The 26552-nt window shown below is 47.8% G+C and overlaps 1 protein-coding gene and 1 long non-coding RNA gene across 6 annotated transcripts in view; one reads left to right on the plus strand and one right to left on the minus strand.

Moving 5' to 3' along the window:
- Positions 1-26552, plus strand: part of LPAR2 (lysophosphatidic acid receptor 2) — an 81356-nt gene that overhangs the window by 38930 nt on the left and 15874 nt on the right. For all 4 annotated transcript variants that reach the window (XM_081851795.1, XM_081851797.1, XM_081851796.1 and 1 more), the window contains one exon: positions 25452-26203. In XM_081851795.1, the coding sequence (XP_081707921.1) occupies positions 25471-26203 (733 nt within the window). In that variant the 5' untranslated portion in view covers positions 25452-25470. The remainder of the gene's footprint in view (positions 1-25451; positions 26204-26552) is intronic.
- LOC309336264 lies at positions 21966-25806 on the minus strand. 2 transcript variants are annotated; one of them, XR_014153959.1, is made up of 2 exons: positions 25669-25806; positions 21966-22271 (listed from the first exon to the last, which is right to left on the minus strand). It is a non-coding gene; the product is annotated as an uncharacterized lncRNA (long non-coding RNA). The 2 variants fall into 2 exon arrangements; XR_014153960.1 differs by lacking the exon at positions 25669-25806 and adding an exon at positions 22962-23117.

The following is a 26552-nucleotide window of genomic DNA, read 5'->3' on the forward strand; positions in this document are numbered from 1 at the left end:
CTGCAACCCCCCCTCCCCGCCCACATGACCTGGGTTGCTGTGCGTAAGAGAAACCTGGTGGACAAGCAGCAGCAAGGACAGGCCCATCTGCTTCATCCAACCAAGTCTCTGTTACACATGCCAGGTCAAATCCTCCATCCATGATGAAGTCATGGATGGCAGTGGTCTCATGAATCATTGACCTGGCATTGCACAGCAGCACCTTCAGGTCATGTGGGTATCCCTTGCTGATTCTAGTATCCATCTGGTCAGGACCAGATCTGGAGGCAGGGATAGTCCTCAGACAACGACTAAACCTGCCTCTTCTGTAATGACATGGTCTGGTCTTAGTGTAACTCCTCCTCCTACCCGTGATCACTGAGATCGGTTGTCCCAGTGCATCTCCCCCTGTGGAACATGCCGCAGCCATTTTGTTGGCTGGGACCCACTCCCCGGCAGCCCTGACCCCTCCCCTTAAGAACAAAATAAGACCTTAAAACAATAAAAACAGAACAAAAAAGGAAACCCCAGAAAATAAAAAACAATACAAATAAAAAACTGTAAAAATTATAAATCCATCAAAATCAAACAAATCCCCAACTAAACATCCATCCCACCCCCACCCCATCCCTGCATATACAATAATAATAATAATAATAAAGAAATAAAAAGGAAAAGGAAAATTTTAAAACATTTTAAAAAGAACTATGCACCCCTCCAGATCCCCCTGGGCCGCAGCAGCAGTGACAGCAACCGTCCCTGTGAGGCCTGTCAGGCCCCGCCCCGGGCCAGATGGTGAGTGGCAGGACAGAGCAGGGCCCTCAGACACTCACACACAGGAGAGTCCTCCTGGGCAGCAGAGCACAGCAGTCCTTGTGAGGCTTTAGTCCTTAGGTGGCCTTGTTCATGTTATGGAACAATAATGGGGAATCTGTGGCCCCCACGGTTGTCAGACTCTAGTTCCCATCAGCTACAGCCAGAATGTGAGTTGTCGTAGTGGTGGCTGGTGCCCTTTAGAAGTGGAAGAGTGAAAGGCAGGGAGACCAACAGAGAATCACAGAATTGTAGAGTTGGAAGGGACCCTGGGGATCATCTAGGCTAACCTTCTGCAATGCAGGAATCTCAAAGCATTCATGACACGTGGCCATCCAACTTCTGCTTAAAAACCTCCAATGAAGGAGGTTCTCCCACCTTTCAAGGGAACCTGTTCCCAGGGGCGGAGGAAGGGGGGTGTGGTGGGGGCGGGATGCCCCGGGTGTCACCACTCGGGGGGGGGGACAAAATGCCAGGCGGCACACACCATGGGGCCTGCAGCACACCTGAACCACACATCTATCCTGGGAGAGATGTGGTGGCTTGAGTGCCCGCAGGCTCTGCACTGCCCAGAAAGCCCACGCACTGCTGTAGGGCGGCTGAGTGGTTGGAGGCAGGGAGACTCCTCAGTGGCCCCGTGAAACATCCTGCCCCACCTGGACCTGCCCCTGGGCACCCAATTGGCTTGCTCTGCTGCTGCCTGTTTCACTGTCGAATAGCTCTTATCATCAGAAAGTTCTTCCTGATGTTGAGTTGGAATCTCCTTTCTTGTAAGCCAAGAAGCCATTGCTTTGGGTCCTGCCCCCTGGAACAGCAGAAAACAAGCTTATTCCCTCTTCCACGTGTGACAACCGTGGGGGCCACAGATTCCCCATCCTTGTTCCACGCTTATTCCCTTGAGATATTTGAAGATGGCTCTCCTCTCTTCTCTCAGACTCCCCTCTTCCAGGCTAAACCTACCCAGCTCCCTGCATCGTTCTTCATAAGGCTTGGTTTCCAGACCTAGGGAGAACCAGAACCAACAACAGGCACAGCCACTCATTTGAGTTTTGCCCCCCACCCACCCTGAGTTCTGCAGGGCAATATGGAAATGAAGGAGGAAGGAGCTGGCGGGCAGTGCTGCCCCCTGAACCTGGGGCAGCCAGGAAGGGGCTGGCTAAGGGCAGGTTGTGGGGGGTGGAGCAGTGCCCTCTGTGCCCTGATGGAGCAGCCTCTACCAGCTGCAGTCCAATGTTATCCAGAGGACCAGCAGGGAAAGACTGTTGCGGGATTCGCTGCCTCAGGGCCCCAAATAACTTGACCAGCCTTGGATGGTATAATCTAATTCTTATTTATTTGCATTCATTCGCTTCTATGTGACTTACAATGATAAAGGATACATAATATAAACTAGTAGCGTGCATTTAACTTGTGCACATTCAGCTTTTCACATTGGGCAAAAAAATTAAAAAAATTAAAAAGGGGGGAAGGGGGGTGTCCATGGAAAAGGACTTTGGCAACCCCCCCGCCGCCTCTGAGCCCAATGTGCTTGGACTCTACACCATGCTGACGTTATGAGTTACCCCCAGAATGTGACCCCCGTGTAAGTTAACCGTCGCTTGTACATCAGTAAAAGAAGATTATTGACTAAAAATACTCATCCTGTAGTAACATGGAAGCTACAAACCACACCAGGGCATCAACACACGGTACAACTCCAGTTAAGAGCCAACTGTCTGGGTCAACAGGCCCGTCCTTCCCTGGCGCCCAAAAGTTGATCATGACGGCATGAGGCACATCTCTGTAGGGCAGCTTTTCCCAGCCTTGGATCCTCAGGCACTGTTGGACTGCAACTTCCATCAGCCCAGCCAGCATGGCCTAGTGGCCAGGGATTGTAGTCCAACAGCATCTTGGGACCCAAGGCTGGGCAAGGCTGCTCTAGGGAGAGCATTCCACAGCTGAGGAGCCACCGCTGAGCAGGCCTGGTCTTGTGTTGCCTCTCTCAGCACCCCTTTTGGAGGTGCACACAAAGAAGGGCCTCCAAGGAGAATTGCAGCATCAGGGTAGGTTCCTTTGAGGAGAGGCAGTTCCTAAGGTCCCTAAGGACTTTATAGGTCAAAACAAGCACTTGGAATGCAGCAGCTTGGCATGGGGGGAGGGGGTCATTTGCTGTTCTCCTTCAGTCAACCAAATAGTCCTATCCTAATAAATTGAAGGCAAACAAAAATGAAGCTCTCCAAATTCCACAGTTGGGCAGTACCTTTATTAGGACTAGGCAAATGTCACAAAATAAGCGAGGAGCAGTCCTCTTCTACAGAACTCTCTGTCAGGCAAGACAGGTAGTTATGCAAATCTGTTCATGGATGTGGAAAAGCCTGGGGAAGCTAAGGCTGATTCTCATTGTCATCAGACACTTGATAGCAATTTTCATGTACACATCTCAGGTAAATTCATCTTCAAATGAACCCTGCAACTCGGGAAATCCTTTTCATTATGCAGTTTAGGTTCTCTGGTTAGGGAAAGGAACTTGCTCAAGAGCAGTCCACAAAGCCACGGCTGAAATCAAGGCTGGATGGCTTTGCAAGAGGATTAGACACATGCATGGAGGAGAAGCCTCTCAATGGCAGCTATGTTCTGCCTCCCCTCAAGGAGGCCAGTGGCTGGGAATCTCAAGTGGGCAGAGTTGCTGCTGCTGTGCTCAGATCCTGCTTTCAGGCTTCCCTTGGGCGTCTGGTTGGCAACTCTGAGAACAGGATGCTGGACTAGTGAGGTCTCTGGCCTGATCCAGTAGGCTCTTCTTGTGTTCTTAAGTCAGCTCTTCCCAGTCGGTGTACTTCTGGGCAGGTCTCGAAAATCGTTTAGAAACCAAACCACTAAACACTGGTATCCAGACACCAGTTGAAAACAAACAAATATCTGAACTGAATTTGCACATGGGACATCTCACTAGGAGATGGAAAGAAGGGAGCTGCTGGGTTTGGCACATTGTTTTTGATCCTCCTCTCATTTGTTTGCTGTGTTGTGTTATTTCCCAGTTACAGAATGTACTTTGCCTACCTAATTAGTTCATCAAGCAACTTGGCTGAGAAAGCCAGGTGCCAAGGGAAATAATCTGCAACCAAACAAACACTGGCTTTGGGATGGCAAAGCCCTTTCAGGGGTTTCCTGTTACTCAGCATGAATGCGTTGACTCCCTGACAGAGGAGAGAAAGGGAAGAAGCAAATGCACCACACCAGGGTTGAGAGAGAAGATTACAGCAGCTTGTCCTTACTCCAAGCCGCAGTGGTTCTCAACCTGTGGGTCCCCAGATGTTGTTGGACTACAACTCCCATCATCCCTGACCTCTGGCCTTGCTAGCTAGGGGTGATGGGAGTTGTAGTTCAACAACATCTGGGGACCCACAGGTTGAGAAAGGCTGCTCCAAGGGACTTTGCTAGGGTACCAAATACAAGGCTCCTGGATCTTTAATAGGCTGCTAAGACATCCTAGTCATGCTGGCCACATGACCCAGAAGCTGTACGCCGGCTCCCTCAGCCAATAAAGCGAGATGAACGGTGCAACCCCAGAGTCGGTCACAACTGGACCTAATGGTCAGGGGTCCCTTTACTTAAGACATCCTACATTTAAAGCACATGACCCCACCAGAGAATCCTGGGAACCAGAGTACCCCTCACAGAGGTACACATCCCAGCACCCTTAACAAGCTGCATTTGTAAATGCATTTTGAAGGTATGGTACATATGCTGCCATCGTCATGTAGAGAGGGAATTTCAGGCAGCGCATAGCTAAACTGTGGGTGTTCATCGATTTCTCAGTCCTGCTCAGGTTTCTGTTCAGACCAAGCAAGAAGAAAACAGAAATTGGTAGCCTATTTTCTCACAAGTAAGTTTCCACTGCAGTAAATGCGAATACACTTTTGCAAGTGTTTCAGCAGCTGAGATAGTAGACTGCAATGGTAATTCTAGAACTTAATTGTCTGCAATGGGTAAGCAACTGGCAACCCAAGGGCTCATTTTAGCTTCCACACAAGCAGTCTTCTACAGCAACAAGTGGGTTCAGGATTGGGCCAGGGAGCTGTTCATGCCTCACGACAGGAGGGAGTTATGGCCACTATCTCGAAAGAGCTGCAGACAGTTCTGAATTTGGACACCTTGGCCTCAGCTTTCCTTGCTCTGGTGACCTCCTTCCTAGACTCCTGCCATGTGCTCCACTTGGGACTGCCCTTGAAGATGCCTCAGAGGCTGCAGCTACTGCAGAAACTGGCTGCTAGGTTGGTAAATGGGGCAGCTTGATGGGACCATGTGTCACCAGTCCCAAAAGTTCAGCGCTGGCTGCCAGTGAGCTACCAGGCCCAATTCAAGGGGCTCATATTGGCATACAAGGACCTAAATTGGTGTGGATTCATGACAGGGCCCTCCAGGTAGCATTTTCTCACTGGCAAAATGTCCTCTCTGGGGCAATGCATGCGTCCCTATCATTCGCTTTCATGAGGCACTTGAAACAACAGATTCTGTTCCTGACAATCTTGAAATTATGAGCTGTAAGTGTATGTTGACATTTTACATATTTTTAGTTGTTTTTAATTATCTTTAATTGTTTTTAAATGTCTTAAATGTATTTTTTTATTCTTAGTTTTAATTATATTGTTGCTTTCTGTTGGTGTTTGCAGACCTGGGCTCCTTTTGGAGAAAAGGCGGGGTAGTAATTTAATAACACAATTAAAGAAACAAAGTCCTTTAGAAGAAGCCTCCCTTTACTGGGACCCTCACTCTGTCAGAAAGGGCGCTTTAACTCCTTCTCTTCCCCTCACTTGTGACCATGCAGAAGAGTTTCTATCAACATAGCACCACCTGGCTCCTTGCTGCTGTTCCCATGGGAGGGAAGGAGTTAAAAAACCCTTTGCCTGTTCAATATGTGGAGCCAATCCTGCCCAAAACTTTGACCCACTAGGCAGCCCCAACTGTGCTCCTAGTTCAATTAGTTCCTGATCTGGTTGGAAGAGGCTCCTGATCCTGGCAGGGAAAACAGGAGAGCAAGCTTTTCACATTTTGGAGGTGAGCATCCCTCCTGCTCCTTTCCCCCTGGATGCCATGTCTTCTTCTATTGTTAGCTTGAGGGCAGGGGCAATCTCCGCTCTGCTGCCCAGGAGGACTCCCCTGAGTGAGTGCTTGAGGGCCCTGCTCTTGCCACTTACCATCTGGCCTGGGGCGGGGCCTGAAGCCTCATAAGGACTGCATGCGGCTTGCTGCCTGCTGCCCAGGAGGACTCCCCTGAGTGAGTGCCTGAGGGCCCTGCTCCTTCCTGCCACTTACCACCTGGCCCAGGGCGGGGCCTGACAGGCCTCACTAGGACAGTTGTTACTGCAAGAGGGGCACAGAGTGGTTTTAAAATGTTTTTTAAAAATTTTCTTTGGGATTTTTTGTATGTGGGGGGTGGGGGTGGGATGGATGTTTGGTTGGGCTTGGGGAATTATTTTTTTATTTTGATGTTTTTGTAATTTTTACATTTTTGTTGTTGTATTGTTTTATTGGTTTTGTTTGTTTGTTTACGGTGTTATTTTGTTCTTAGGGGGAGGGGTCAGGGCTGCCGGGGAGTGGGCCCCAGCCCACAAAATGGCTGCGGCATGTTCCACAGGGGGAGATGCACTGGGACAACCGATCTCAGTGATCACGGGTAGGAGGAGGAGTTACGCTAAGACTAGACCATGTCATTACAGAGGGGGCAGGTTTAGTCGTTGTCTGAGGACTATCCCTGCCTCCGGATCTGGTCCTGACCGGATGGATACTAGAATCAGCAAGGGATACCCACATGACCTGAAGGTGCTGCTGTGCAATGCCAGGTCAATGATTCATGAGACCACTGCCATCCATGACTTGATCATGGATGGAGGATTTGACCTGGCATGTGTAACAGAGACTTGGTTGGATGAAGCAGATGGGCCTGTCCTTGCCGCTGCTTGTCCACCAGGTTTCTCTTACGCACAGCAACCCAGGTCATGTGGGCGGGGAGGGGGGGTTGCAGTGATTTTTAGGAAGTCATTAGTTTGCACCAGGCGTCCTATTGGGAAGACCCAGTTTTCCGAGTGCATGTTCTGGAAGTTGGGCAATAGGGGCAGTACAGGATTCCTTTTGGTGTACCGACCTCCCCGCTGCACCAAGGATTCCCTGCCCGAGCTGCTTCAGGTCGTGGCGGATGTTCTCCTGGAGACACCCAGCTTGGTTGTCCTAGGGGATTTTAACATCCATGCCAACACGACCTTACAAGGGGCGGCTCGGGACTTCGTGGAAAGCATGGCCTCCATGGGTCTGTCTCTGAATAAGTCTGGCCCAACCCATAGCCGCGGACATGCCTTGGACCTGGTGTTTACCTCTATGGATGTTGGTGATCTGACACTAAGTAAAAGCGAAACGAAAGAAGTGCCATGGTCAGATCACTTCCTGGTGCAACTGGACTTCTCTGCGACCCATCCCCTCTGCAGGGAGGTGGGACCAATTCGGATGGTCCGCCCCCGCCACTTAATGGATCCAAATGGTTTCCAGAGAGTGGTAGGGGATGCTTTATCCCATGTTGATGGTCTTTCAGCTGATTCCCTGGTGGCCTGCTGGAATGTGGAGTTAACCAGGGCTATTGACTGTTTGGCTCCGAAGCGCCCTCTCCGATTGCATGGAGCCCGGACAGCCCCGTGGTTTTCCACGGATCTGAGGGCAATGAAACAATCGTTGAGACGGCTAGAGCGCCGGTAGCGGATAACTCATTCCGAATCTGACCGGACACAGGTTAGAGCTCAACGTCGAGCCTACCAAGTGGTGGTAGCGACGGCGAAGAAGAATTTCTTCACCGCCTCTATTGCATCTGCAGAAAACAGCAACAGGAGACTTTTTCAGGTGGTTCACAATTTAGCGGAACCACCTGCAACATTGGGGCCCAGTACGGGCCACATGTTCTCCTGCAATGATTTTGCAAAGTTTTTTGCAGATAAAATCGCTCAGATTCGGGAAGAAGTAGACTCCACCGTGGGAGCAGGACCGGGGCAGGAGAGTGCTAGAGTTCTGTCTAGTCAAGTTGAGTGGGATCAATTCCAATCTGTTACCTCCGAGGATGTGGACAGGCTGCTTGGACGAGTGAAACCAACCACCTGTCTCCTTGATCCTTGCCCATCCTGGCTTATAAAAGCTAGCCGGGAAGGGCTGGGCGATGGGCTTCGTGGGGTGGTGAATGCTTCCCTCCGTGAGGGAGCCTTCCCAGACCCGCTGAAAGAGGCAGTTATTAAACCGCTTCTTAAAAAACCATCTTTAGATGAGGCCACGATGGCCAACTATCGCCCAGTCTCAAATCTTCCATTCTTGGGCAAGGTGATTGAGCGAGCGGTTGCTGAACAACTCCAGGCACGCCTGGAAGAAGCGGACCATTTGGATCCCTTCCAGTCGGGATTCAGGCCTCATCATGGGACTGAAACTGCCTTGGTCGCACTGGTTGATGATGTCCGGCGGGCTAGGGACAAAGGTGCAGAACTGTTTCCTAGTTCTGCTGGATCTCTCAGCGGCGTTTGATACCATCGACCATAACATCCTTCTGGACCGTCTTGAGGGGCTGGGAGCTGGGGGCACTGTCATACAGTGGTTCCGCTCCTTCCTCCTGGGCCGTGTTCAGAAAGTGGTGGTGGGGGATGAGTGTTCAGACCCCTGGGCTCTCACTTGTGGGGTGCCTCAGGGTTCTGTCCTCTCCCCCATGCTTTTCAACATTTACATGCAGCCGCTGGGAGAGATCATCAGGAGGTTTGGGCTGGGTGTTCATCAGTATGCAGATGATACCCAGCTCTACCTCTCTTTTAAATCAGAACCAGTGAAGGCAGTGAAGGTCCTGTGTGAGTGTCTGGAGGCGGTTGGGGGATGGATGGTGGCTAACAGATTGAGATTGAATCCTGACAAGACATAAGTACTGTTTCTGGGGGACAGGAGGCGGGCAGGTGTGGGGGATTCCCTGGTCCTGAATGGGGTAACTGTGGTGCATGCTCTGGTTATCTCCCGCTTGGACTACTGCAATGCACTCTGTGTGGGGCTACCTTTGAAGGTGACCCGGAAACTACAACTAATCCAGAACGCAGCAGCCAGACTGGTGACAGGGAGCGGCCGCCGAGACCATATAACACCGGTCTTGAAAGACCTACATTGGCTCCCAGTATGTTTCCGAGCACAATTCAAAGTGTTGGTGCTGACCTTTAAAGCCCTAAACAGCCACGGTCCAGTTATACCTGAAGGAGCGTCTCCACCCCCATCATTCTGCCCGGACGCTGAGGTCCAGCGCCGAGGGCCTTCTGGCGGTTCCCTCATTGCGAGAAACAAAGCTACAGGGAACCAGGCAGAGGGCCTTCTCTCTTTTTTTAATTAATTTTTATTCAAATTTCCAATAACCAATCCATTTATAATTTAACATCCAATTTAACTTATACATTCTTTTTGACTTCCATCAGCCTATCTGACAATTTTCATATTTCTCACAACTTCTCACATTTCATACATTTATGTTGCACTTTAACATTCCCTATTTTATCTTCTCTTTTAAGCGACATTCCAATTTATTTTTTCACAAAGCTTCTTGAAATCCTACAAGCGTTATTTCCTGATCACACACAGTTTTCATATGCTCTGTAAATTTGTTCCAGTCCTCGGTGAATCTCTGATCGCGTTGGTTTCGAATTTTCCCAGTTAATTTGTCCATTTCTGCGTACTCCATCAATTTCATTCTCCATTCTTCCCTCGTTGGCATTTCTTCCTGTTTCCACCTTTGGGCCAACAAAATTCTGGCTGCTGTTACTGCATATCTAAATAACTTCACATCTTTCTTTCCAACATCATTCCCTACCATACCAAGTAAAAATGCTTCTGGTTTCTTTACAAAAGTGTATCTCAACATTTTTTTCATCTCATTATAAATCATTTCCCAAAAGCATTTCACTTTCTTACATTCCCACCACATGTGATAAAATGTCCCTTCTTTCTCTTGACACTTCCAACATTTATTACTAACTTTAAACATCTTTCCAAGTTTCACAGGAGTTATATACCATCTGTATATCATTTTCATGACATTTTCCTTTATCGTAGTACATGCGGTGAATTTCGTTCCCTCTTTCCAAAGTTTAATCCACTCTTCTAATTGTATATTATAACTAAAATCTTTGGCCCATTGAATCATAACCGTTTTTACTTCTTCATCTTTTGTGTGCCATTCAAGTAATAATTTATACATTTTTGACAGTGTTTTTACATCACTATTCAAGATTTCTTGCTGAAACCTCGATTTTTTCCCTAAGAAACCTTTTTCTCGCATATCTTTTTTAAACATTGCATTCAATTGGAAATATTGCAACCAAACATTCACCTTTTCTTTAACCTCTTCATATGGTTTCAGATTCCACTTATCTCCTTCTTTGGTTATCAAGTTTTCATATGTGGCCCAATTCCCTGTCATATTGACCCCTTTTGTACTCATTATTTCCAATGGCGATAGCCACATTGGAGTTTTAGGCTCTAATAAATTTTTGTACCTATTCCACACTTCAATTAACGTTCCTCTAAAAATATGATTTCCAAAACCTTTGTGCACTCTGTTCTTATCACACCATAAATACGCATGCCACCCAAATCTATTGTCACATCCTTCTAAGTCCAACAGTTCTGTGTTCTCTAATTTTATCCATTCTTTTAACCAGCAAAGACAAGAAGCCTCATAATATAACTTTAAGTCTGGCAGGGCAAAGCCTCCTCTTTCTTTTACATCTGTCAATATCTTAAATTTAATTCTGGGCTTTTTGCCCTGCCAGATATATCTTGACACTGTCCTTTGCCATTCTTTAAATATTTTCACACCTTTGATTATTGGTATTGTTTGAAACAAAAACAACATTTTCGGTAGCACGCTCATTTTTATCGTTGCGATTCTTCCCCATAACGATAGTCTCATCCTTGTCCATACATCTAAATCACATTTGATTTTATTCCAAGTAGGTACATAATTGTTTTGAAATAGGTCAATATTCCTGGGAGTTAACGTGATCCCTAAATATTTTACTTTTTTAACCACTTTCATTTCTGTTTGTTGCTGTATTTCTTCTATCACTTCTTGATCTAAATTTTTAGCCATTATCTTGGTTTTATTCCTATTTAATTTAAAACCTGACACCTGACCAAAGTACTCAATTTCTTCTAACACCTCTTGAACACTCTGTATGGGATCTTCTATAGTTATGACTAAGTCATCAGGCAGAGGGCCTTCTCGGTAGTGGTGCCCGCCCTGTGGAACGCCCTTCCAGCAGATGTCAAAGTGATAAACAACTACCTGACATTCAGAAGACATCGGGGGTTGGACTCGATGGCCCTTGTGGTCTCTTCCAACTCTATGATTCTATGATTCTATGAAGGCAGCCCTGTTCAGGGAAGTTTTTAACGTGTCATATTTTACTGTATTTTTGGTTTTTATGTAAGCCGCCCAGAGTGGCTGGGGAGGCCCAGCCAGATGGGCGGGGTATAAATAATAAATTATTATTATTATTATTATTATTATTATTATTATTATTAACTCTAGAATTAACCCTTGTGGCAGCCCGGGTGTTGCCCGATTTCAGCCTGCTCCATCCCTGACCACTGAGAAGGCTGGCAAGGCTCATGGGAGCAGAGTCTGATCATGTCTGGTGGCCGCAGGTTCACTCTCTGTGTGCCAAGGTCGGCACCCTGTGTCTTGGGAGTGGCTGTTGGAGTAGTTGGCGTGGTGACTGAAAACAGAGTCCCGCATCTTGGAGAGGGTTTCAGCAGGTGATGCTCCTCATGTTCTGCAGCGCTGTGCCATTATGCTCCCATTCAGTACAGTTAACTGTACAAGGCCCCGTCTTCCCTATCCCTTTGAAGCAGTTTCATGCCACTTTAAAAGAGTCCTGGCTTTTCCAGGGACTGTTGTTGGTTAAGGCTGCTGAGAGTTGTCAGCAAACTTGGGAATCTTGGGGAGAAGCCATGGCTGTTTAAAGTGGTATGATGCTGCTTTAAAGGTTTAGTACAGATGGGGCCCAAGAGTGAAGGTTTTTATTTGGCTGTTCTCTTGTCGGATGGAGGCTTCCATGCTCCTGCCCTCCGTCCTAGGGTCAGAGGGAGCAGGCAGCCTGTAGACACAACTGTCCATAAGAAAAGCCTCTTTCTTGCCCTTGTTGCATTGGGGATATTTGGAGGAGAGGTCATGTCTATCTGGTAGGGGATTAACTGATCCTCCAGGGACAAAGACTCAGTTATTCATCCCACTTGGCCCCAGATGTTGTTTGCTGCAGGGATGTTATCTGCCTAGCCAACAAGGGCTGCAAAACTCATTTTAAGGGTCCTCAGACCTGGTGTGAGTTTAAACTGTTCCCAGGGATAGCCCTCATATTCTGGGCCGATCCTTTCTCGGTGCTTTTCTCAGAATAGCTTTGGGATTGCCAAAGGTTGCAGGCATCTTGCCAAAGGTTGCAGGCAGCTTTACCTGCAGCAATTGCATGTTGATTGCCCTCTTAAAAGACAAAGTCCAGCAACTGGAGGAACGTGTAGCTACGCTCCAAAGAATTAGAGAGCTGGAGCTCTTCTTGGAAGCAACAGAGCACACCGTCTCCACCAAGGAGGAGACAGGGGACTCCCCCGAGAAGGAGGCTAGTTCACCAACACAGGAGCCAGATATATGGAGAAACGTGACACAAAGAAGTAGGAAGCCCAGGGTTCGCTCTGATTGTTTAGAAATACACAATCGCTTTGAAGTCCTCTCCCCTAGCATGGAAGACAAAGAGCAGACTCCATTTGAGGATCTCTCCCTCATTACAGTCGATCAGGTATATGAAGACGAGCAGCAAAGTCAGTCCTCAGGGAATGTGCAGGCAACCTTGGAACGGACAGCTCACGGAAGAACCCCGACCAAACCTAAGAGGAGGCGTGTAGTGGTGATAGGGGATTCCCTACTGAGGGGAACAGAAGCAGTGATCTGTGGGCCTGACAAGATGTCTCGGGAAGTGTGCTGTCTCCCCGGGGCTAAGATCCAAGATGTAACTGAACGACTGCAAGGAATCATAAAACCCACTGACAAATACCCCTTCCTCTTGGTTCATGTGGGAACCAATGACACTGCAAGCAATAGCCTCCAGAAGATCAAAAGAGACTATGAGGCTCTGGGCAGGAAATTGAAGCAATTAAATGCACAAATTGTCATCTCATCTGTCCTCCCAGTTGAACGATGTGGCCCAGGGAGAGAGAGAAAAATAGTGGAAGTGAACAGCTGGCTTCGCAAATGGTGTAAACAGGAACAGTTTGGATTCTTAGATCACGGACTGCAGTTTCTTGAAGATGGACTTCTGGCAAGAGATGGGCTGCACCTCACAACGGTTGAGAGGAATGTTTTTGCCAAAAATCTCAGAAACCTCATCAGGAGGGCTTTAAACTGACTAATGTGGGGGAGGGAGACAGTGCTCCTGAAGGTAGGAGTCTATCAATTGATGAAGATGATCATCCAAATTTCATAGACCAAATGGAGCAAACAGCACGCAGACCTAGTGGTGGGAGGAAAAAATCCTTAAATAAGAGACACGGGGGAATGATTAACGGACTTCAATGTCTGTACACTAATGCGCAAAGCATGGGAAATAAACAAGATGAGCTTGAGCTCTTGGTACAGCAAACTAAATATGACATAATAGGCGTCAATGAAACCTGGTGGGATAAGTCCCATGACTGGAATGTAATAATGGAGGGATACAATCTATTTCAGAGAAACAGACCAGACAAGAAAGGAGGAGGAGTGGCGTTATATGTCAGGGATGTGTATACCTGTGAAGAGATCCAAGATTTAGAACCTCAAAGCCAAAGTGAGAGCATTTGGGTCAAAATTAAGGGAGAGAAGAATAACAGGGACCTCATTGTGGGAGTTTACTATAGATCCCCAAGCCAAACGGAGGACATAGATGATGCCTTCCTGGAACAGATGGCCAAGCATGCAAAAGGAAGGGAGATAGTAGTAATGGGGGACTTCAATTACCCGGATATTTGCTGGATGTCAAACTCAGCCAAGAGCATAAGGTCAAACAGATTCCTCACTGGCCTTGCAGACAACTTCGTTGTCCAGAAAGTGGGAGAAGCAACAAGAGGAACAGCCATTTTAGATCTGGTCCTAACCAATGTTGATGACCTGGTTAGTGGGGTAGAAGTGGAAGGATCATTAGGCGCGAGTGATCATGCTCTTCTGAAGTTTACTATACAGCGAAAAGGAGCAGCCAAGCATACTAGGACTCAATTTCTTGACTTTAAGAAAGCCGACTTCATAAAACTTAGGGAAGTGCTGGGTGAGATCCCATGGACAGTAATACTAAAGGGAAAGGGAGTTCATGATGGCTGGGAGTTTGTTAAGAGGGAGATAGTAAAAGTACAACTTCAGGCAATACCAATGAGACGGAAACATGGAAGGTGCCTAAAGAAGCCAGGGTGGCTATCTAAAGAACTTTTAACTGAGTTAAGATTAAAAAAGGATGTGTACAAAAAATGGAAAAGGGGGGAGACCACCAAAGAGGAATTCAAACAAATAGCCAGCATGTGTAGACACAAAGTCAGAAAAGCTAAAGCACAGAATGAACTCAGGCTTGCTAGAGAGGTTAAAAGCAACAAAAAAGGCTTTTATGGGTATGTTCGTAGCAAAAGGAAGAACAAAGAAACAGTGGGGTCACTCAGAGGAGAAGATGGTGAAATGCAAACAGGGGACACAGAAAGGGCTCCTCAATGCCTTCTTTGCCTCAGTCTTCTCCGATAAAGAAAACAATGCCCGACCTGAAGAATTTGGAGCAAATGATTCAGCAGAGGAAACACAGCCCAGAATAACTAAGGAGATAGTACAAGAATACTTGGCTAGTTTAGATGTATTCAAGTCTCCAGGGCCAGATGAACTGCATCCAAGAGTATTAAAAGAACTGGCAGATGTGATCTCAGAACCACTGGCAGTCATCTTTGAGAATTCCTGGAGAACAGGCGAAGTCCCGGCAGACTGGAGGAGGGCAAATGTTGTCCCTATTTTCAAAAAGGGGAAAAGAGAGGACCCAAATAATTACCGCCCAGTCAGTCTGACATCAATACCAGGGAAGATTCTGGAGCAGATCATTAAGCAAACAGTCTGTGAGCACCTAGAAAGGAATGCTGTGATCACCTATAGTCAGCATGGATTTCTGAAAAATAAGTCATGTCAGACGAACCTGATCTCGTTTTTTGACAGAATTACAAGCCTGGTAGATGAAGGGAACGCAGTGGATGTAGCCTACCTTGATTTCAGCAAGGCATTTGACAAGGTGCCCCATGATATTCTTGTAAAGAAGCTGGTAAAATGCGGTCTTGACTATGCTACCACTCAGTGGATTTGTAACTGGCTGACTGACCGAACCCAAAGGGTCTCATCAATGGTTCCTCTTCATCCTGGAGAAGAGTGACTAGTGGGGTGCCACAGGGTTCTGTCTTGGGCCCGGTCTTATTCGCCATCTTTATCAACGACTTGGATGATGGACTCAAGGGCATCCTGATCAAATTTGCAGATGACACCAAACTGGGAGGGGTGGCTAACACCCCGAGGACAGGATCACACTTCAAAACGACCTTGACAGATTAGAGAACTGGGCCAAAACAAACAAGATGAATTTTAACAGGGAGAAATGTAAAGTATTGCACTTGGGCAAAAAAAATGAGAGGCACAAATACAAGATGGGTGACACCTGGCTTGAGAGCAGTACATGTGAAAAGGATCTAGGAGTCTTGGTTGACCACAAACTTGACATGAGCCAACAGTGTGACGCGGCAGCTAAAAAAGCCAATGCAATTCTGGGCTGCATCAATAGGAGTATAGCATCTAGATCAAGGGAAGTAATAGTGCCACTGTATTCTGCTCTGGTCAGACCTCACCTGGAGTACTGTGTCCAGTTCTGGGCACCACAGTTCAAGAAAGACACTGACAAACTGGAACGTGTCCAGAGGAGGGCAACCAAAATGGTCAAAGGCCTGGAAACGATGCCTTATGAGGAACGGCTAAGGGAGCTGGGCATGTTTAGCCTGGAGAAGAGGAGGTTAAGGGGTGATATGATAGCCATGTTCAAATATATAAAAGGATGTCACATAGAGGAGGGAGAAAGGTTGTTTTCTGCTGCTCCAGAGAAGCGGACACGGAGCAATGGTTCCAAACTACAAGAAAAAAGATTCCACCTAAACATTAGGAAGAACTTGTTCGACAGTGGAATTTGCTGCCAAGGAGTGTGGTGGAGTCTCCTTCTTTGGAGGTCTTTAAGCAGAGGCTTGACAACCATATGTCAGGAGTGCTCTGATGGTGTTTCCTGCTTGGCAGGGGGTTGGACTCGATGGCCCTTGTGGTCTCTTCCAACTCTATGATTCTATGATTCTATGATTCTATGATTTATTTACCAACTTTGTTATTGGTGGAACTGGCATTCTTGTGATGTCAGCCTCATATCATTGTTATATGTCCCTCTGAGGATCTTGCTAGATGTCAGCCCTAGAATATGGTAAGTATGCTTCTAGGCATTAAGGGACGTGGGTGGTGTTGTGGCCTAAACCACTGAGCCTAGGGCTTGCCGATCAGAAGGTCTGCGGTTCGAATCCTTGCAATGGGGTGAGCTCCCATTGCTCAGTTCCAGCTCCTGCCAACCTAGCAGTTTGAAAGCACCCCCCAAAAAAGTACAAGTAGATAAATAGGTACTGGTCCAGCAGGAAGGTAAATGGCATTTCCGAGCGCTGCTCTGATTTCGATGTTCCATTACGCCAGAAGCGGCTTAGTCATGCTGGCCACAAAACCCAGAAAAACTGTCTGTGGAGCGGACAAACACTGGCTCCCTTGGCCTGTAAAACGAGATGAGCACTGCAGCCCCAGAGTCGTCTGTGACTGGACTTAACTGTCAGGGGTCCTTTACCTTTAACTATATGCTTCTACGCATGCACAGAAGGCATTTGGTTATCACTGAATTTGTAGTTCATACACAGTCTGCCAGAATTTGTAGTTCATACACAGACCAGCCCATAGGAATTAACTGCAGGCTACTTCAGAGTAGCTGTTGTTTTTTAAAAAATTAAAGCCTTATCTTGTGGGTGCCTTTCAGCATCTTACAGTAAAAGTAAGGATGAGATACTGACCTATTTTACAGGGTTGCTGTGAAGGGAGCTGTGTGTGTGTGTGTGTGTGTGTGTGTGTGTGGAGAGAGGGAGAGGGAGAGGGAGAGGGAGAGAGAGAGAGAGAGAGAGAGAGAGAGAGAGAGAGAGAGAGAGAGAAGTTCTTCCAACACTTACAGTACATTTGATAAAAGTGGTTGAAGATTATTAGCATGGCCCTCATCTTGCCACAGGTGTGCAGTGCGGTGGGGGGGCTGGTGTTGTGCACACCTTGAGGGCTGAAGTGTGTGTCTGTGGGCAATTGGCATGTGGGAGTGTGTGCCTCCACCCAAGGGTGTCACCAAGGATGGCCCCTTCACATGTGGCATCAGAAAAAAAGAAAGGGGTGCCCTCAGATGACTATTCTGGATTTGATTCCCTGACCTTGGAAATCCCAGCGGTTGAGGGCCAAGGCTTCTCTGTGACAAGGCCATGGATTGGGACCAGGCAAACTGGAACTGGGCTCCCTTCCTGGATTATTATGGAATGCTCAGCAGCAAAATAATAGCAGGTTAGACTATAAAAAGTTCACTGGGATTCCAGTTCTGCTCCACATTAGTTAATCTGGACCTAACTGCTACGCTCCGTATACAGAATCTCCAGTTCATCCATAAGCCTAGCTAGAGACTAAAATGTGGGTCTAAGACACTTATCCAGCTGGAATTCTACATCCCCAGCAGCGGCCTTGCTCGCTCTCTCCTTTTCTGCTAACCCTGGACGGAATGATGGACGTTGCATTGCCAGTTAGGGCAGTTGCAGGTGCATTTAAAATGCCACAAATTAGTACTGACTCTAACACACTGGAATGAGGAGTTTTGTATTGTTAGCTGTTAAGGCTTGTGATGTGCTTAATTGTTGTTGTTGTTTTAATCACATTGAATAGATTTCTTTAAAGCCCAAGAATTAGAGGCCCCTCCCTCTTGTCTCTTTTTAACGTAAATGCCCATGGCCAATCTGTGAATGGTCAAGCCCAGATAAAATGCTCATAACACAAAATGATCTTTTTTTCCTTTCCTTTCTTTTTTGGGGGTGTTTATAGTTAGGGCTGCTTAGTTGAGTTACGACTCACTATGCTGGAACTCAAAACACTTGGGGTGAATCACAGCAATCCATAAATAGGTTTAGTCAGCATCCTTGGCTTTGAGCCAGTTGGATCCAAACTGATTTACAAGTGGGGGGGCAGGCCTTGCACCCACATTTTCACGTTTCTGCTTTGTTGATCAGTCTAAATGATATGCGGTATTTCTGATAAAAGGAATCAACTGTTCAGCACGGTTTGGAATCCATGTACAGGATCAGAGAAATGGTTTTGTGCTCAAACAGCATTCAAAAGTCTCCTTTTTACACTATTTCCTGAGACTTAAGATGCAGGTGGCGCTGTGGGTTAAACCACAGGGCCTAGGACTTGTTGATCAGGTCAGCAGTTCGAATCCCCACGATGGGGTGAGCTTCCATTGCTCGGTCCCAGCTCCTGCCCACCTAGCAGTTCGAAAGCACGTCAAAGTGCAAGTAGATAAATAGGTACCGCTCCGCCGGGAAGGTAAACGGCGTTTCCTTGCGCTGCTCTGGTTCATAGAATCATAGAATCATAGAGTTGGAAGAGACCACAAGGGCCATCGAGTCCAACCCCCTGCCAAGCAGGAAACACCATCAGAGCACTCCTGACATATGGTTGTCAAGCCTCTGCTTAAAGACCTCCAAAGAAGGAGACTCCACCATACTCCTTGGCAGCAAATTCCACTGTCGAACAGCTCTTACTGTCAGGAAGTTCTTCCTAATGTTTAGGTGGGATCTTTTTTCTTGTAGTTTGGAACCATTGCTCCGTGTCCGCTTCTCTGGAGCAGCAGAAAACAACCTTTCTCCCTCCTCTATGTGACATCCTTTTATATATTTGAACATGGCTATCATATCACCCCTTAACCTCCTCTTCTCCAGGCTAAACATGCCCAGCTCCCTTAGCCGTTCTTCATAAGGCATCGTTTCCAGGCCTTTGACCATTTTGGTTGCCCTCCTCTGGACACGTTCCAGTTTGTCAGTGTCCTTCTTGAACTGTGGTGCCCAGAACTGGACACAGCACTCCAGGTGAGGTCTGACCAGAGCAGAATACAGTGGCACTATTACTTCCCTTGATCTAGATGCAATACTCCTATTGATGCAGCCCAGAATTGCATTGGCTTTTTTAGCTGCCGCGTCACACTGTTGGCACCATGCCACATGACCCGGAAGCTGTACGCCGGCTCCCTTGGCCAATAAAGCGAGATGAGCGCTGCAACCCCAGAGTCATCCATGGCTGGACCTAATGGTCAGGGGTCCCTTTACCTTTAAGATGTATGGGGGCTGAGGAACCTCATGAGGATGGGTTCAACAGAAGATGTAAATACAGAACAGAATAATGTATACTTGGCCATCTTCCATTCATGGCATGGAAGACCAGACCTCCACAGTTACCTTAGAAGCTCTGAGAAGTATTTGTACATTATGATAATGGTATGAACATTGTGGTTATAGTTGAATCCTGTGGTACTTCACCACTAAGTCAGAACTATAACCTGTGAACTGAGCAATATGATTTCTCTAGAGCAAAAACTGGAATCAAGGTTAGTTACTGCAGTGCTCCTGTCGAGACACTTCTTGCATAATGTCTGTGGTGCAATTGATAATGAGTAACATACAGGAAGCCCTCAACCTTTGCAGGGGTTGTGTGCCGAACATTGCGCCTGAAGCCAAAATCATGTATAGCCCAAAACTCATTGGCTACAATGGTGGGTGGGATTGCCAAAGTTTTTTCCTCCTTTCTGCCCCCTTTTTATCTGCAGTGGTACCTTGGGTTAAATACAGTGGTGCCCCGCAAGACGAATGCCTCGCTAAACGAAAAACCCGCAAGACGAAAGGGTTTTCCGATTTTTTAGCGGCTTCGCAAGACGAATTTCCCTATGGGCTTGCTTCGCAAAACGAAAGCCCATAGGGAAATCTCCGGGGACAGCGGGGAACCCTCCTCCCACCGCAAGCCCCGGGAAGAGAGGAGAAGCTGCGCGCCTTCCCCTCTGTTCCCGGACCTGTCCTGAAGGCTTGCGGTGGGAGGTCCGGGAACAGAGGAGAAGGCGCGCAGCTTCTCCTCTCTTCCCGGGGCTTGCGGTGGGAGGAGGGTTTTTCCTCCCCACCGCCAACATTCAGAAGGCTGTTCTGAAGGCTGGCGGTGGGAAGAAAAGCCCTTCTCCCGCCTCCAGCCTTCAGAAGAGTTCCCCGCAGGGCTCCCCAAGCTGTGAATGTCTGCCGCGCGCGAGGGGCGCTCTGCTTAAGAGCGCCCCTTGTGCGGGGCAGCAGGCTGCTAACCGCAGCTTGGAGAGCCCTGTGGGGAAGTCCGGCAGGGCTCCCCAAGCTGCAGATGTCTGCCCCGCCCGAGGGGCGCTCTGCTTAAGAGCGCCCCTCGTGCGGGGCAGCAGGCTGCAATCCGCAGCTTGGAGAGCCCTGTGGGGAAGTCCGGCAGGGCTCCCCAAGCTGCAGATGTCTGCCCCGCCCGAGGGGCGCTCTGCTTAAGAGCGCCCCTCGTGCTGGGCAGCAGGCTGCTATCCGCAGCTTGGAGAGCCCTGTGGGGAAGTCCGGCAGGGCTCCCCAAGCTGCAGATGTCTGCCCCACCCGAGGGGCGCTCTGCTTAAGAGCGCCCCTCGTGCGGGGCAGCAGGCTGCTATCCGCAGCTTGGAGAGCCCTGTGGGGAAGTCAGGGCTCCCCAAGCTGCAGATGTCTGCCCCGCCCGAGGGGCGCTCTGCTTAAGAGCGCCCCTCGTGCGGGGCAGCAGGCTGCTATCCGCAGCTTGGAGAGCCCTGTGGGGAAGTCAGGGCTCCCCAAGCTGCAGATGTCTGCCCCGCCCGAGGGGCGCTCTGCTTAAGAGCGCCCCTCGTGCGGGGCAGCAGGCTGCTATCCGCAGCTTGGAGAGCCCTGTGGGGAAGTCCGGCAGGGCTCCCCAAGCTGCAGATGTCTGCCCCACCCGAGGGGCAGCAGGCTGCTATCCGCAGCTTGGAGAGCCCTGTGGGGAAGTCCTGCAGGGCTCCCCAAGCTGCAGATGTCTGCCCCGGGCGAGGGGCGCTCTGCTTCAGAGCGTCCCTCGCACCCGGCAGCAGGCTGCTATTCGCAGCCTAGGCAGCCCTGCAGGAACTCTTCTGAAGGCTGGCGGCGGGAGAAGGGCTTTTCTTCCCACCTCCAGCCTTCAGAAGGCTGTTCTGAAGCCTGGCGGTGGGGAGAAAAGTCCTCCCCCCCCCACCAGCCTTCAGAAGAGGTCCGGGGAAAGACTGTCCCCGGACCTGGTCTGAAGGCGGTCTCCCTAGGAACGCATTAATTGATTTTCAATGCATTCCTATGGGAAACCGTGCTTCGCAAGACGAAAAACTTGCAAGAAGAAAAAACTTGCGGAACGAATTAATTTCGTCTTGCGAGGCACCACTGTACTTAAGTTGTTCTGTAGGTCCGTTCTTAACCTGAAACTGTTCTTAACCTGAGGTACCACTTTAGCCAATGGGGCCTCCTGCTGCTGCTGCTGCGCCGCCGGAGCACAATTTGTGTTCTCATCCTGAAGCAAAGTTCTTAACCCAAGGTACTATTTCTGGGTTAGTGGAGTCTGTAACCTGAAGCGTCTGTAACCTGAAGCATCTGTAACTCGAACTACCACTGTATTTGTTAAAGTTTTGCCAAGCGTGTAAAGCTGAATGTGCCCAAATTAAATGTGTGCAGGTTACATCCCTACTCTTCTCCCTCTGGGACCTTTTGCACACAACACATGTGCTCTGCTACCTAGCTACAGTCCTCCCTGCAAATTACCTGTGCTGGGTTCTTTTTTTGATAAAGGGTGTGTGGGTGTGTGAAGATATTTGCATATGACCCATCATACAACTTTATCCCAATTTCCTATCTAATATAACTTTTGATGTAATTAGGAATTACAATAAAATACAGTTAGAGTATTAAAATTCTGCAAAAATAGAATTAAAACAAGCACACTTTTCAAATAGAGGAACTTATCCATATGTTTTATTAGCTGCTTCTTCTTTTAAAATTAAAGAAGAGAATGAAAAATACAGAATAGATTTCATAATAGCTTTCCTACATCTGTGTAGGGATGATGTAGGTGAAACCCTGACCAGCACCCAGTATCTTGTCCCTGAAACACCCATTCTCTCTTCTGCCTTCTCTGCCTCCCGGGGGCTCTTCAGCAGGCGCCTGTCCTGGAATCAGCCGCTTGCCATGAACACCAGAGAAAATCCTGCAGCTGAAGCCCCCTAGGCAGCAAAGTGCCCTTGGATTGCTGCTTGGCCCTGGAGAGATAAACAAACCCAGATCATTACTGCTTGATAATTTTTGAGGCAGAACAGCTGTGGCAACAAAAAATGTTGGCGGCAGCATCTCCCACACCCACAACTTGGGGAGGAAATATTCCTGAGGAAGGCTTTCTTCTTATCAGATCTGGGCAAATTTTCCAGGCTTGGCCTCTATCTTGTCCCAAGAGTTTTGCCTCTTCAGCAAAACTGTGGGTGAAGCAAACGTTGAAGCCTGACTCTCTGGCGTTCCTCATCCTCTGCAGGCTTCTCATTTTCTGCAAGCCACATTCGGTGGGTGGGACTGTCCCCCCCCCCAAGTTCAAGGATAATAATAATATTATCATAATTTATTATTTCTACCCTGCCCATCTGGCTGGGTTTCCCCAGCCACTCTGGGTGGCTTCTAGCAAAAGATTAGAAAGGATTTAGGCCCAAAGTGGAAAACTCTTATCCCATTTATTCCCCTTAACACAGATTAGATGTTTAAGTACAAATTGGAGTTGGGCTCCTAGCATAGGAGGCTCCTTTTTGTTTCCCTCTCTCAAAGAGTGGATGGGCCTTTAGCAGCTAGATTCCATGAGGGATTGGAGCAAATAGCACTTTCAGTGACCGGTTGAATCTTCTCCTGCTTTCCATCTGCTACTTGAGCAGAACCTATCAAAGTGGGGAGAGCAGTCTTAACCACACCTGCACCAGACATCGAAAGTGTTTTTATACCACATAGTGGCTTCCGTCACACTCCTGGAAACTGCAGATCATTCTTAGGAGAGCCCTATTCTCTGCACAGAACAGCAACCCCAGAATGGTTTTCATATTCCATCCCTTTTCCCAGGATTCTTTGGGGTAAGCCATGCCTGTTAAAGGGCAGCCTTACAACAGCCCTGGTGCTCCAATTGCACCCATTTCCATGTAAGTGGAGAGAAGGTTTGGGCTGATCCATGGGCTGGTGGAAGATCTAGCTAGCTGGGATGCGAGATGCTTGAATAACAATTCCTGGATAATTGGTGGGGTGTGTTTCATAGGTCCTCAAACAACTTTTGAAATAATCCTGAGTTTGTTGAAATGTGCCTGGCTAATTTCAAACACGGCTAGGAAGCCACAAGAGGTGTTAGCTAAGGCTTCAAGTTTTTTCTCTGCGTGCTGAAGACATTGGAGTCTCCTCTTCCTTGCCCTTTGCCTTCACTATGTATCCCTGCCAAAACATCTGCAATTCTTCCAAACACCCAGTTTCTACACTTCAGTTATGCAAATGTTGTGCAGCTTATTCTAAGCACAGTTATTATGTCCCCCCCCCTTCCCGGCACACTTAGTATTCCATGTAGCCCCCCAAATAGCATTCCTTTGTGTAACTGCTTCAGCTAATACTAAATGGAATGTAATAGACATGCACATGCATGCCCTAGGGATCAAATGTTCCACGAGGAGTTTGTCCATAAACAGCTAATTAATCCTATTAATACAAGAGATTAATTTCCATTATTAAATATCTCATGTAATAGCCTCCTTCATGCATTGCTAAGAGTACAGGGACAGAACCTGATGCACTTGATCTGTTGCATGCTGACATCTAAATTCAGTTGGAACTTTGCCCAATCCATGCTGTGGATGGCAACCTTAATATAACTAGACGCCAACTCTTTTACAATGTCCTAAATTCCTTCCATAATAAGGTTACTTCCAGTGAGGTGTATTATTTAAAACCTTTGCCCATTTTTTAATGAAACAGGCACCTACAGTAATTTACTCCATTAGCTATTCCAAAGAGAATTCTTTTTGCTTCTTTTGTCAGCATTTTTTGAAAAATAAATAAATAGTTGGGGTAGTTGTAAGATTACTAGCTAACATCTCCTCACATATCTATGTGGAACAGATTCAAAAGGGATGATGGAATACCAGGGAGTTGTATAATTTCGCTTATACATGGGATTGTTCCTTTTTTGTTTGTATGCACAATTGTAGCACAAATGGTAAATGTCAAAGCTTGAATTGTGAACTTGCTGAGATAAAGGTTTAAATTTGTATTTTTAAAAAATAGGTTTGGTTTTAGAAGGGTATCTTTTGGAAACAGAAGAGGGACTAAGCATGTAGGCTTGATTCCCAAATTTACCTCTCATTCACTAGCTGGCGCTTAATCCTGGTTTTTGTGTTTGAAACAGAATTGGCGGCGACCATCTGTGACAACGGCATCCTGTCGTGTGTGCAGACAGCTTCAGTGGCTGTGGCCCATGTCCTGGACACCAGATAGAAGAGTTCTGGGGAACAGGAAACTCAGCCTTCCCTCCCCAATTGGGTGCGCGCTGGATGTTTTGGACGGCAACTTCCATCAGCCTCAGCCAGCACTATGCTGGGTCTGATCAGAATTGTAGCACAAAACATCTGGTGGGCTCCAGGTTTTTTTGGGGGGGGGCAATAGATTAAACTATTTGCCTTTCAGTTGGTTGATTTGCATGGGGGTTGTGTTGCGGTTCATTGCGCACGTGGGTGGAGCTTACATGAGTCCACTCTGCCCACTCTGCCCGGTCCCCCTCCTGTTCTGCTTCTTCCCCCTTTTCCAGCCACTTTGAGGTCACAGCAATGCAGTCATGCATGATCACACATGCTTTGAATGCACACAAAGTGGTTGTTTCCTGTACTTTTCTTTTTCTCTTCTTAAAAAAAAATTAAGCATGTGAGAAGAGGAATTGGAGAAAGATGAAAGTATGCAGTAAACAATGAATGAAGCAACTGCAGGGGTTGCCAACATGTCACCCGGGGGTGGGCTGGGTGCCCACCAGTACCTTTGATGGTGCTGCCACCTGGCCTCTCTGGCCGTTTTTCTCCTCTGCCTCCTTCCAGCACCCCAGGGCTTCCCCAGGCCGCTTCCAGTTGCCTCAGGAGGAGGAGGCAGGGGGCACCATTTTCTGTTTTGCCTCAAGTGGCAAAATGTCTTGGGCCAACGCTGCTGGCAGCCATACAATACACAAGTTTATCTTAAATGAGCCAGGCCCTGTGGTGACAGCCAGATTGGGGGGAACTCAGTTTGTGCTTATCTTGGGGATGAGAAACTGGAGAGCAATTTGTTCCTCAGATGAGCAGGAAATGTTATGCCAGCTGGCCCTGCCTCCCTGCCCTCTCTCCAAGGTTAAAGGCAAGCTGAACAGAAGACTTGTTTTCTTTTTGTTTCTCTCTCTACCACAGGGACTGACGATTTGAAAAGATGACCAGGTGTTACTACAACGAGACCATTGAGTTCTTCTACAACAACAGTGGCAAGGAGCTGTCCCGAGTGTGGAGGAACAAGGATGTTCTGGTGGTTGTTCTGGGCCTGACGGTCAGCATCATTGTGCTTCTCACCAACCTGCTGGTCATTACAGCCATTGCGATCAACAAGCGCTTCCATTATCCGATCTATTACCTGCTGGGGAATCTGGCTGCTGCCGACCTCTTTGCCGGCATTGCTTATTTGTTCCTGATGTTCCACACGGGACCCAACACAGCCCAGCTTTCTCTCAAGACTTGGTTTGTCAGGCAGAGCCTCCTGGATACCAGCCTGACAGCCTCTGTGGTCAACCTCCTGGCCATTGCGGTGGAGCGACACCAGACAGTGTTCACCATGCAGCTCCATAGCAAGATGTCCAACCAGCGAGTCATAATCCTCATTGTCTGCATCTGGCTAACAGCTCTGCTGCTTGGCCTCATCCCCTCGTACGGCTGGCACTGTCTGTGTAGCCTGAAGGACTGCTCAAGGATGGCTCCGCTCTACAGCCGAAGGTACTTGACCTTTTGGGCCATCTCCAACCTCTTCATCTTCCTCATCATGGTGGTCGTCTACACTCACATTTTCATCTACGTCAAGAGGAAGATGGCTCGTATGTCCAGGCACACCAGCTTCCATCCACGTTACAGGGAGACCATGATCAATCTCATCAAGACAGTTATCATTATCCTCAGTAAGTAAATGTCTCATCAGACCTCCAGTTTCTTTGCAGTCAAGAATTTCTTTCTGGGAAAGATGCAGATGCAGATGCAGACTACTTGCTTCTGCTGACACCTTCCTTGGCTATGGATTGGTAGGTGTCCCTTGTTGTTGGCTGTTTGAAATGCCAGCTTCAAGGAATGAAAATGAATGGAGGATATCTCTGTTCTAGACAGAGATTAGCTTGGTCTGTTGGTTACAATCTCAACATATAATGCACCAGGTTGATCCTTCGGTGGGTCTATCCCAAGGATTGCCTTCTGGTGGTCCATAAACTAGAAATGAGAGATGATCCCCGTTCGAATCTGGCTATAATAATAATA

Source organism: Podarcis erhardii (assembly GCF_964252035.2).
Source record: "Podarcis erhardii genome assembly, chromosome: 2".
NCBI lineage: Eukaryota > Metazoa > Chordata > Lepidosauria > Squamata > Lacertidae > Podarcis > Podarcis erhardii.